At 39.2% G+C, this 11,812-nt stretch overlaps 1 protein-coding gene across 1 annotated transcript; it reads left to right on the top strand.

The window, feature by feature from the left end:
- The first annotated feature begins 3,821 nt into the window (after positions 1–3,821).
- On the top strand, positions 3,822–11,012 carry LOC146991915 (polyunsaturated fatty acid lipoxygenase ALOX15B-like). Its single transcript, XM_085780641.1, has 15 exons — positions 3,822–3,854; positions 4,002–4,182; positions 4,536–4,740; positions 4,860–4,941; positions 5,247–5,369; positions 5,458–5,561; positions 5,992–6,158; positions 6,283–6,426; positions 6,670–6,873; positions 7,034–7,120; positions 7,241–7,410; positions 9,184–9,305; positions 9,453–9,553; positions 10,274–10,444; positions 10,539–11,012. Exons 2-15 carry the CDS (start codon positions 4,030–4,032, stop codon positions 10,716–10,718), a joined length of 2,013 nt encoding a protein of 670 aa, XP_085636767.1. The 5' UTR covers positions 3,822–3,854; positions 4,002–4,029; the 3' UTR covers positions 10,719–11,012.
- The last annotated feature ends 800 nt before the right edge of the window (positions 11,013–11,812 follow it).

Genomic DNA, 11,812 nt, shown 5'->3' with positions numbered 1-11,812 from the left:
CCCACCCAATTCAAGGCAACCCCCCTGATCCCATATTGCTCCAATTTATAAATCAATCTATTGTGGTTAAAGCAGAAGTAAGCGATCCGGTCGTTTTGGCTAATGCTGCGTTCCAGGCAGGCTTTTGAAACCGTAAATTACAGCTTCAAGTCACAACTTACGACTTTGTAGCGTTCCAGGCAACCCACTCGTGTTTTTCCGACCTGTTTTACCTGTGAAAGTCACTATAACGGCCACTCGTAACTTCCGACCCGTGAACTCGTACCAGATCGAACTGGTATGACTTCACAGGTCGGAAAAACACGAGTTACGAGTTGCCTTGAACGCACCATAACAGTCCTCGCCCCTACGTCACCACATTCACGCGCATCCCTTGGCTGCACACACAGCCCTTAATGCCGTTCTCTCTCCTCATTGGATAAAAACTGTAGGATACGAGAAAAGTTTTCTCCTTGGCTCAGAGCAGAGCAGAGTGACTGACAGACCCGTGTTTCCGTCCAAACACTCCATGTAAGTGATTGCTGTCAGAAGATATAACTATTTAAGACTTATATTAACACAAATATTCCGCTTACTTCTGCTTTAATTGTATCAAATGCTTTTTTTAGATCAATGAATACTCCTGCTGCATATTGCTTTTTATCTATGGAATCTGTTTCTGTTTCTATAAGTTCTGTTAAAGCAAGACGTTGAATGGTTTGATCTGAAACCATATTGACTGTTACTGAGTAAGTTGTGTTTTTCTATAAAACTGTCCAATCGGTTATTAAAAAGTTTTTCTAGTATTTTTGAGAATTGAGGAAGAAGAGAAACAGGCCTGTAATTTGTGAAGTGGTGACGACCCCCAGTTTTGTACAGCGGTGTTACTTTTGCTAGTTTCATTTTATGAGGAAATTGCCCGGTTTCTATAATTTCTTTTTCTTCTATTGCTCTGAGAAAGAAGGATTCCTTTCTATGACCTCCTCATTGGTACTTCCAGTCATTGGTGGATCGGGGATTTTTTCTGCCAATTTCGGTCCAACACTTACAAAGAAATGATTGAACTTATTAACCACCTCCTCAATATTACAGTATCAACATTTAAATCATTATCAATAAAATATTCAGGGTAATTAGTCTGTCTAGAGCCATTTCTTATTATACTGTTCAAAATATTCCAAATACCTTTAATATTGTTTTTGTTATTTTCTAATATTTCATTATAATATTCCTTTTTACGTATTCTCATAATGCTAGTTATTACTTTATTTTTATATTTTTTATATTTGTTTTCAGCTTCTGCTGTTCGATGTTTTAGAAATTATCGATATAATGTATTTTTCTTTTTACAAGCGTTTTGAAGTCCCTTTGTGATCCACTGATTATCTTTATGATTTTGTTTTTTTCTATATTGTTTGATTGGACAATTTTTATCATAGAATACACAAAACATTTTTAAGAATTCATCATATGCTTTGTTGCAGTCTTTTTCTTTATATATTCGTTCCCAGTCTTGAGCTAGCAAATCATTTCTTAATTTAACCATAGACTCTTCTGTCCTAACCCTTCTATATTGTAGTTTGTTATCCTGTTGGTTATTCATGTGGCTGTTGTTGTAAGTTGTAAAAACAGGCAAATGGTCACTGATATCACAAACTAACAGTCCACTCACTGTGTCATTGTCTATTTGATTAGTGAAGATATTATCAATGAGTGAGGCACTATGGGAAGTAATGCGGCTGGGTCACCCATACCCAGCATACTCACCCATTGAGCATGTTTGAGATGCTCTGGATCAGCCTATACATATACATTTTAGATCTTTGTATTCAGCTCATGAAAAATGGGAGCAAAAACAAAGGTGTTGCGTTTATATTTTTGTTCAGTGTATGATATGCTCACGACAGGAGGTGATGTAGAGCAGAGTGACAGGCCGCTTATTTCTGCTGCAAGGTCCATAGCCAATATCGAAATCTATCCAAATATTCTTGCAATCTCAATTGGAGATTGTTTCATCTCCCAGCCGCAGCTCAGTTGTAACCTTACTGGCAACCTGGATTGCAAAATGCAACTGACTGTGTGATTGGGAGAGAGCAGTGGGTGGCGCAACAGGCCAAAACACAAAATCAAAAAATGCTAATATTCTGGCTGTACTATTGTTGTCAGTTAGATCAGTATTTCAAATTAACATGATTCTCTAGTGAAATATTGGTGGTGATTTTATGATACATTTCTTGCATATTGCTCCTTTAAACCTTATTAGCAGTCTGAAGACAGATTCTTTAGGGTGTGGATATTTCAGATAATCTGAAATTATAAAACTTCAACTCACGTGAGTGACACATGGCTGAAATAAAATAAGAGAATGAATGTGTTCTTTTTTGCATGTAAATTGTTGCACTTCGTTCTTGCACGTTTTCCTTTTTTTTTCTTCCTTTTTTTGTATTTTAATTACTCCACCACCTTCCTTTACCTTATGGGACAGATTACTGTAAATCCAAACTCTTGGTTACAGATTTCATGACACAACTGAATTTCATTCATCAGTCAGCTTCAGGTTTTGTAATAATTATCTGTGGTGACATCTGGTTTCACAATATTTCATAACATTGCTGTGGCAGGAAAACAGACTTGGTGTCACCATCAATCATTGGGTACAAATGTTAGGTGAGAGTATGTTGTCAGAATCAGAATCAGAATACTTTATTGATCCCCAAGGGGAAATTTCGTTTTGTTGCAACAACATCTCCAACTCAAAGTGTACAAGTTAAAGAGCAAAGTAGTCAAGAAATATAAAAAAGAAGAACTATAAATATATATAAAATAAAGGAGGAGCTGTATGCAAGCTGTATGTAAGACCTATCCTCTACCTTATATACTGTACTGGCATCATTCCAGTGATGTGCTGTAAAATGTTTTGTTCTAACCCCAACCCCATGTTAATTACTGTACTTCCTTATCTGGGCACACTGACACACTTGTTACAGCGCATCAGTAGCCTACGCAATGCATTACAACTATCACAGGTGTTTCATAATTGCCAAAGGGTTGTTGTTGTGTAAAAATTGTATTTCCACAAAACCTGCATGATGAGTGTCAGGAAATGATTGACCTGTATGGGTGTGGTTCAGTGGTGGTGGTGGGAGGGAAAATAAACATATTTCTTTCCTCTTCATTTCTTCCCAGTTTGCAGCACATTTCGTCAAGGTAAATTTCCCACAGATATGTATCTTGGATGGAGGAATCAACAAATTCAAGCCCACTGGACTCCTCACTGTCCCCTCCCCTCAGATCTGACCCTGTTCTTCAGCCTTAACTAAAACAAGGGACACATGGAAATAATGTATAATGCATTTTGAGCTGATACTAACTGAAACAGAAAAGATATATTACTGTATCATTGCATTTAGTCCTTTTTTTAAAATATACATTCAAAGTAAATTGTGCTTCAACTTGAATTTCCATTAATACTTACAAGTGTTTACTTTTTTTTTTCCAAAACAAGAATGAATGAACCTGTTTATTTCTTAATTTATGGAACCTTGCACTGATACTTTGAGCTGCCTGTTGTTGTATGTCAATCTCTGTTCTGAGCATGAGCTACATGGTCATGGGTGAATTGTATTGAATATTCATGTGAGGTGGTGACAACTCTGTTGTGATAGAGAAGGAGAAATGCTTCGTCAGGTTTAAGTAATGCATTTGCACTATTACACAACCCTGTGTTTTTTAAGGTAACTGCTCATACATGTCTGACATTCCATCAGCACAGTGAGTATGTTTGCTTTTTGGATCCTCCCACAAAAATCAGTGTATAAAAAGAGAAGCCTGTGATGATTTCCATCAAAGGAGACCTGGTGATTTCATTAACAGAGGTAAGACAGATACTTTCTATAAATCAGCAACAACTGGAGTGTAAAATATCATGTTCAGTATTAGTTTACACAATAACTCATTGAATTTTGAAGATTTCGTTCTGTTACAGGTAAATTAATCAGTTATTGTTATTCTTCTCCAACCAGGTTTTTTATAACGATTTCCAGATTGAAAATGGTGGATTACGAAGTGACGGTTTCCACAACCAATCTTGCCACTGCCACTACTTTCAGTAATGTCTTCATAAAGCTGGTGGGCAGAGATGGGGAGAGTGATCGTAAGTGGCTTGTGGGCCTCAAAGGAGCCGCATCCTTCTTCAGAGGAGCAGTAAGTAGAGAATATCCCTCTCTGTTTAAATGTGCAGCACGCTGGACCATCTCTGCATATAGGCACATTTAATACCAATTTAGAGAGGCTGATGTAAACCCTGGCCAATTCAGACTTGTGTGTGCAGCAATAGGATTTTTGCAGCTCTGCAACTTCCAGTGACAAAGACGACCAAAGTAACCAAAAGCCCCCATAATCAGCCTCACAATATTGGTATCATATTCAGGGCATGTTTTGTTTGTCCATCCCTTTACATTAGGGATCCTAATTGTTTGGATGCTACAGCTCAGTTCTTGGTGAGCAAATCCATGTCATACACACATTTATACAAATTGTTTTGTCATTACCTCCAGGTGTCTACTTTCACCGTGTCCTGCCCCATCTCTCTGGGAAAGCTGGTTCTGATAGAGCTAGACAAACAGCATCTTCCATTCTTCCCAGAGGACTCATGGTTCCCTGCCAAGGTGGAAGTGAAATCTCCCGAGGGACACACCTTCACCTTTCCCGTCTACCGCTGGATCACTGACAACGAGGTGCACCGCTTCAGAGAGGGAACAGGTTTGTGGAAAATGGTTCACAGAAGACATACTGTTCAACAATGGCAGGAGACAATATAGAAAATAGCATCCAAAATATTGGCAATTTCAACATTTTAAAATCTTGCTGTTCTTTTCAAGCTCTGAAAATCTTTGAAGACGACCATCATCTTGGACGGTACAATCGGGAGCAGGAACTGAAACAACGAGCAGAGGACTATCGGTGAGAGATCAGATCTTCTACATGGTTTAGCATCTTGCACCCCAGAGCTAACGTAGATCCAAACCTCACACATCTTTGTTTGGATTTATCCATCACATATAATATTATATTAACCATCTTATGACACTGTGACACCTGCCAAGAGTTTATTAAAATGCATTACACTGTGACATATGTGGCAGTTGTTATACTGAATGTATGAATATTTGTCAAGATGCCAGCCAGGGTATCTGCAGAAACACTGTTCAAATCCCCTCATAACTCTGTTCATACTAAATTTGCTGTGCCTGTGCTATTTTTCCCAGCTGGCATGTGTATGCAGAGGGAATACCTCAATGCATGAAGGCGGACGGGCCTTTTTCGCTGCCTTGTGAGGTCCGCTTCTCCTTCACCAAGACTACAGAGTTTCTCTACACTGCAGCAGCGGGGTAAAATTCTCAAAGCTAATCTTTCAACCTGCCAGCCTATCAAAGTTAGTTTAGGAATCATAACGAAGTGTCTGTTTTTGTTTTCCAGACTGACAGAACTGAACCTGAAGGGACTGGATGATAACACAGAGAGGTGGACTGACCTTGATGCCATCAACCGGGTGTTCTACTGCAAAACGACAGAAATATCAGGTGCTGTGCAATTGCAATAGGATACTGTATGCATTACACTTTACATTCACACTTTACAGATCACCTGTATTCCATTACACTACAGTACCTAAGACATATTCAAAAGTTTTTATCCCTGTGATAAGATGAATACTGAATAATCTATTGGATCCTTTACTTGTTTCCTTAAATGGATACAAATGTGCAGGAGAAGGAAATGTTTGTCAAAATTCACCCAATTTCACCCTAATTCTCAGCTTTGCTTATAATAAAAGTATTGACTGTAGTAAATTGCAAACAATCAAGACTCAGCACTGTCCTTGAAAAAAAGTATAAATAACACTTACTCATACCAGACTGCAGTCTGTGAAACACATTGTTTCCCATATCCAATTAAGATAATGAAAATGAAATGAAATGAAAATGACATTCAAATTTGCTCTTTCTCCAGAATATGTCCAGGAACACTGGAGGGAGGATGCTTTCTTTGCCTACCAGTTTCTGAATGGTGTCAACCCCATATTGATCCAACGCTGCAAGGTCCTACCCAGAAATTTCCCTGTCACTGATGACATGGTCTTCCTCAGCGGTCAGTGTAGCTTGGCAGATGAAATGAAGGTAAGTGTTTCATACTGACTCAAAAACTTAATAATAGATCATAAATCTGCACTAATGTGTTTACTTTGCAAATGTAATATTTGGAAATAAAATGATTTCTTGTCCCTGCTACAAAATCAAACAGAATGGCAACATATACCTGTGTGACTACAAGCGTTTGCATGGATCTGAACCAAACATCATCAATGGGAAGAAGCATTACCTCATGGCTCCCCTCGTTCTGCTCCACAAAACACCTGATGACAAGTTGATGCCGATTGCTATTCAGGTGAGATAAGCGAGATTAATATGGTTGATACTAAAGGTGGGAATTAGAGTATTGATTAAGGTGGCTATCGCTGAAGGGTACGATGTTGGCTCAGCTGCTTCAGGAGGCATCAGCGTTGATAAATGCGTCCTAAAGCAAGACACTAGGTTCTTTGTAACTAGCAGCAACTGTGTTAATGTCCTCTCTGCTGGTGTTGGATCGACTAGGATGAATTAACTGTGACCCTCTGTCTGCACCCTGTAGCTGAAGCAGAAACCAACTACTGACAATCCCATCTTTGTCCCTGCTGATTCCGAGTACGACTGGTTGATGGCCAAGATTTTTGTGAGAAGTGCAGATTTCAGCGAGCATCAACTCAACGTCCACCTGCTGCGCACTCACCTGCTGGCTGAAGTTTTTGCAGTGTCGCTGCTGCGCAACGTGCCCATGGTGCATCCGCTGTACAAGGTAACTGAATGGGAGAGTGCAGAATTGACCATGATTTGCTGTTTGTTTGTTTTTCTACCTACTGAATTTGATTAACTGCAATTGTATCTGCTACACGGTAGAAGCATCAAGATTTCTGACTTGGTGGACGAGTACTAACAGAGTTCCCTCTTTCCCTCAGCTGTTCATTCCTCACACACGCTACACTCTGCAGATCAACTTATTGGCTCGACGTCGTCTGATATCTGAGGAGGGAGTTTTTACACAGGTAAGAACAACACCTTCAGTTGACCATTACCTGCACACTGTGTATTCTTTCTATTCAGTATCACGATTACTGTTTGTTTGTTGTTCACTACATTGCTTTCATATTTTGGTTGTTCTCTAGTTTGCATCCTCTGGCGGAGAGGCGATGCTGAAAATCCTGAAGCGATCGCTGTCATCAGTGACCTACAGCTCCCTCTGTATGCCAGAAGACATTGCTGAGCGTGGGGTTGAGGATGTGCCAAACTACTACTACAGGGATGATGGACTGCGGCTTTGGGATATCATCTTCAGGTATGTTTGACAGTTTTCATTCTGCATTTTCTTTATACAAGATGGAGACGTAGGCTACACCTTGGTTGGGTTAGTTTGTATGAATTCAGAGGCCGAAAAGTGCAATGAGGTGAAAAACACAATTTGTACAATGTGTGTCAGATGATGGTTATAGGTAGCATCAGAGGTCTCAGCTTTTCATTTCAATTTATGAAATACTTGCTATACACAGCTAGTGTGGCTGTTTGTTATGTGAACAACTGAATCACGTGCTTTCCTCAGCTGAAGCAAAGGTAATGAGGAACAGGACAGATTAGCTGGCCTGCACAAAGGCAACTGCATCTGTGTTGGTGAGATTGCTCCAGCAGAGAGCACCAATCCTCATGGGAAAGCTACCTGAAAATACAAATTCAGGATTAGAGGGTACATTTTCTTCCACTGAGTTCACCCCCAAATTGTACTCCATGCCCTAGTAAATGACATCTGGCTGGGCCATCCAACTCCACAAGGAGAGCCTATGCCATTTCATTACCAACGTATTATCCACTCCCATTCACCAGTGACTGAAGTATGAAGCTGCTCTGATGACCTTTACATTTGACTGGAGATGGATTAGTCAGTATATTGGGAATACATATTGTTAATGCAAAGACAATTCACTGTTTAAATAAATGACCGTGCTCTTCAGGATGCCCTAATTTAGGCAAAGGAGAGATCCCAGTGCCATATCTATTATGCAGCTTTTGGTCTCTTTATGTTTCTCATAAAAAACTGATCATCAACACTGAAGCACTGACTTCTAACACAAGCATCAGCTACTAAACTGCAACATTTGAGACCCACTCCTCCTAACCCTCTTCTTCTTTTACCAATAGTTCCTTTTCATCAATTCTTTCAGTTAGACCAGTTTGATGCAATCTCTGAAAGTTTTATGTTGAAAGACATGTTCTTTCATTGTTGCAAGAGGCTCTACTGGAAGTGTTAGGGGCCTGAGACACACAGTTGCCTACATCGAATAAAAACGAATGCATTTCAACCGCCCTTCAACAATTTCTACCTTCATGACGGTTGAACAATTTAAGAAACTTAACAGCCTCCAAAACTGATCATTTTGGAGGCTGTAGTTTTTTTTTTCAGTGGTCTACTTTCCATGATGTTCTTTATCTAAACCTGGGGCACCTCCATGGCTCGGGGGTTAAGTAACATCCCCAGTTTAAATCTAAACAAGAATATCGTGTATCAACTACTGCTATTTAATGAAGGAGCCCATGCCCAAACGATCCGTAAATAGGGTAGAATTTTTTTTTGTTAAACACATTTTATAGGGATTATTTAACCCTGTTCTCCACTCTTTACAAAGAATAACTACAGCATGTAATTCCCCGTCAAATCTCAATTTGTCATTTTCACGTCTCTACTTAAAGAGATGTCATATGATTGAATTATGATTTAATATTGATATAATTACATTTACAACTATGATTTGAATGTGCTGGAAGGCATATGTTTGAACTTTAAAGCAAGCATCTATTCATCCCTGAATCCAGTCCTCAAGCTACTCTGCTAAAACTCACAGATGTGCTAGTGCTATTGATTTTCTCATCTAACACTTCTTTTAAAGTTATGTTGTCCACTCTCTCAGCCATTGCACCAACATCCCCAAAAACACCATTCCCTAATGTCTTGAACTAAAGGAATCATCTCACAAGAGTTTCTTACCACTACAGTGTGTATAAAAAATGTATAAGTCGAAGTAGAAATGTGTTTTACAGTACTTATCCACATTTCTCAAAGGTTTGTGAAGGGAATACTCAGCCACTACTACAAGAATGACGCTGAGGTCCAGCGAGACTCTGAGCTGCAGAAGTGGATTATGGACATTTTTGAACATGGATTCCTTTCCCAAGCAGAGACAGGTGGGGTTAAAAGAAAAAAATGGTGTCATACATGTTGGTTACATAGACTGTGTTTACATAACATTATTTGACATCAACCATGACTCAGACTTTACTTCAGTATAACTTAATTGACTGACCTATTTCACTGTGCTGTTTAATTCTCAGGAATTCCTCAGAGATTTACCACGGTGGCTGAGCTGATCAAGTTTGTAACCATGGCGATCTTCACTGGCTCAGCCCAGCATGCAGCTGTGAATACTGGACAGGTGAATCCTTTTAATTTACTGGATTATTCAATTAAAGTGTGGCTCTACTTTTGGGGATGGGTTGAAAAGTCCTCACAGTTTTTCCTCTTTGCGGAGAGAGATAGATGGATTCTGGCCAAATAAGTGACATTTGACCTTGAGGGTAACTTTTAGGACACAAAGCTAAAACTCTACAAGCAGCAGGACTGTGAGTCTGTACCTGCTGGTGCTCTCAGGTAAATACAGCAAATGCTGAAATGCACAAGGACAATGCAAACAATGCATTCTGATTTTTATTTTAACATGTCATAATTAGCACAAAAGACAAAATACAGCTGACACTGATTATATAATGACAGGTAAAGGTAGGTAATTATCATTAACCAAAGGGTTAATTTGGCTCCAGTGGTGATACCAGTGGAAAAACATGGATGTCTAAACCAGCAGTCAATCCAGCCCTAAAAGATTTCTCTCAGAACAAATAGTGCCGAATAGTGGTGCTAAAGGAGCAAATAGTGGTGGGGATACAGGAAAAGTCAGGGGATTGTGAAAGTCATTAGGATTCGTCCTCTGTGGACCATGAATTTGATGACCATCCATCCATTGTTGAAATATTTTAGTCTGGACCAAAAGGGTGATCTTGCTTTTTTTTACATGAACATTGTGGTCTTTATTATTACTAGTGCACTCATCCCTCAAATCATTTTAACCAGTTCTCCATTAAATATCTGTTTATCGTAGTATGACTTTGGTGGCTGGATGCCCAACACTCCCATCGCCCTACAACTCCCTCCACCAACGACAAAGGGGACAACAAGCGAAGCCACAATGCTGCAGACTTTCCCTGATGTCAACACAACAGCTCAGGGCATGGCCACCATGTGGCTACTGAGCAAGCAGTCTTCAGACTTTGTAAGTATTTAAGACTACTTTGAACAATTACATTAATTAATTAGCTACATGAAATGTTTGTGAACAAAAAATTAAATGTACCATTGTTTATTAGGTTCAGCTTGGCCAGTACAATGAAGACCATTTCACTGAGGAGGTTCCCCGCAAACTGATCCGGCACTTCCAGGGAGAACTTGAAGTGCTGAGCACAGCCATCAAAGTCCGAAACAGGGGCCTGGAAATCCCATACACATACTTGGATCCAGAGGAGGTGGAAAACAGTGTTGCCATTTGAAGCTCAGAAGTTGTGACCCCTTCAGCTGTTGGCCAGTTTTAGTTCACATGAACAAAAGGGAGCAGGGGAAGAACTGCATGCACTGTTTTTGAATGATACTGTAGTGGAAAAATATAAATGATATATTGATTGGGTTGCAGAAGGGAAGTTTAAACAAAAATGAAACACCTGTAAAAAAAAATATGATGTGAATCTGCTATGCTGAGAAGTTTGTCATATCGTTGTATGTTCATCGAACAAAAATGTTTGATTCTTTTTGTCTCAACACAAATGTTAATAAAACTGTTATTTTTCCGGTTCAATGCGGTGTATGTGTATCAAGCTTTGTCGGTGAAATTTAAGTTGCTCTAGGGATTACATAGATGGCATTAGCAGTGCCACTACATTCATATATATACTGTATTTTATCTATTTTCAGTGCCCATCTTTTCAGGTTTACAGTAAAGGCTTAGATCGTCCCAATTTGTAAATAAAACTAGGAAACATTTATGTTCCAGAGGGAGAGATTAACAAACTCTTGACACAGTTGACTCCTGTCTGCCCCCTCCACCAAACTGGACTCTCTAGCCTGTGAAATAAGTTGCTGTATTTGTAGTGTTCAATTTTTAATTTCACAGTTGTTTTTGTTAAGAGGTTTAACAAATGTACTCACAAGAGAATATTAAGGACAGACAGTGAAACAAGCAATACTTTCAGACGGGTGGAGTAGTAGTATGTATATGTGTGTGTGTGTGTGTGCGTGCGTGTTTGTGTGCATGTGTGCCTTTTATACAGCTTGATAAATATCTAACAAGCGATAAGAGAAAGTGCAGAGCTGGCACATTTTCAATCATTGTGGTTATGTTGTTGAACTAAATAATTAAAATGTCTTCAAGTTGTTCTTATTGTTTGTCTACAAGAGTTGTTTAGGGAGCTTGCACGAGATTAGCCTAGTTCAGATCAACCTAGCTGTTGTTGACTTCACTTATAGTATTTACATAATACATTGTCATCATTCATCATCACTCTAACAGTGTTTTACTTTAGCTATTCTTTGCAAAGAGCAGTGCACAGTTCAGGGTCAGTTATTAATGTCTGAATCATTTATTCAGTGT

The sequence above is a fragment of the Trachurus japonicus genome, chromosome 1 (assembly GCF_045865225.1).
Source record: "Trachurus japonicus isolate A0001 chromosome 1, Traja_1.0".
NCBI classification, from domain to species: domain Eukaryota; kingdom Metazoa; phylum Chordata; class Actinopteri; order Carangiformes; family Carangidae; genus Trachurus; species Trachurus japonicus.
This window is presented reverse-complemented; position numbering and strand designations above follow the sequence as displayed.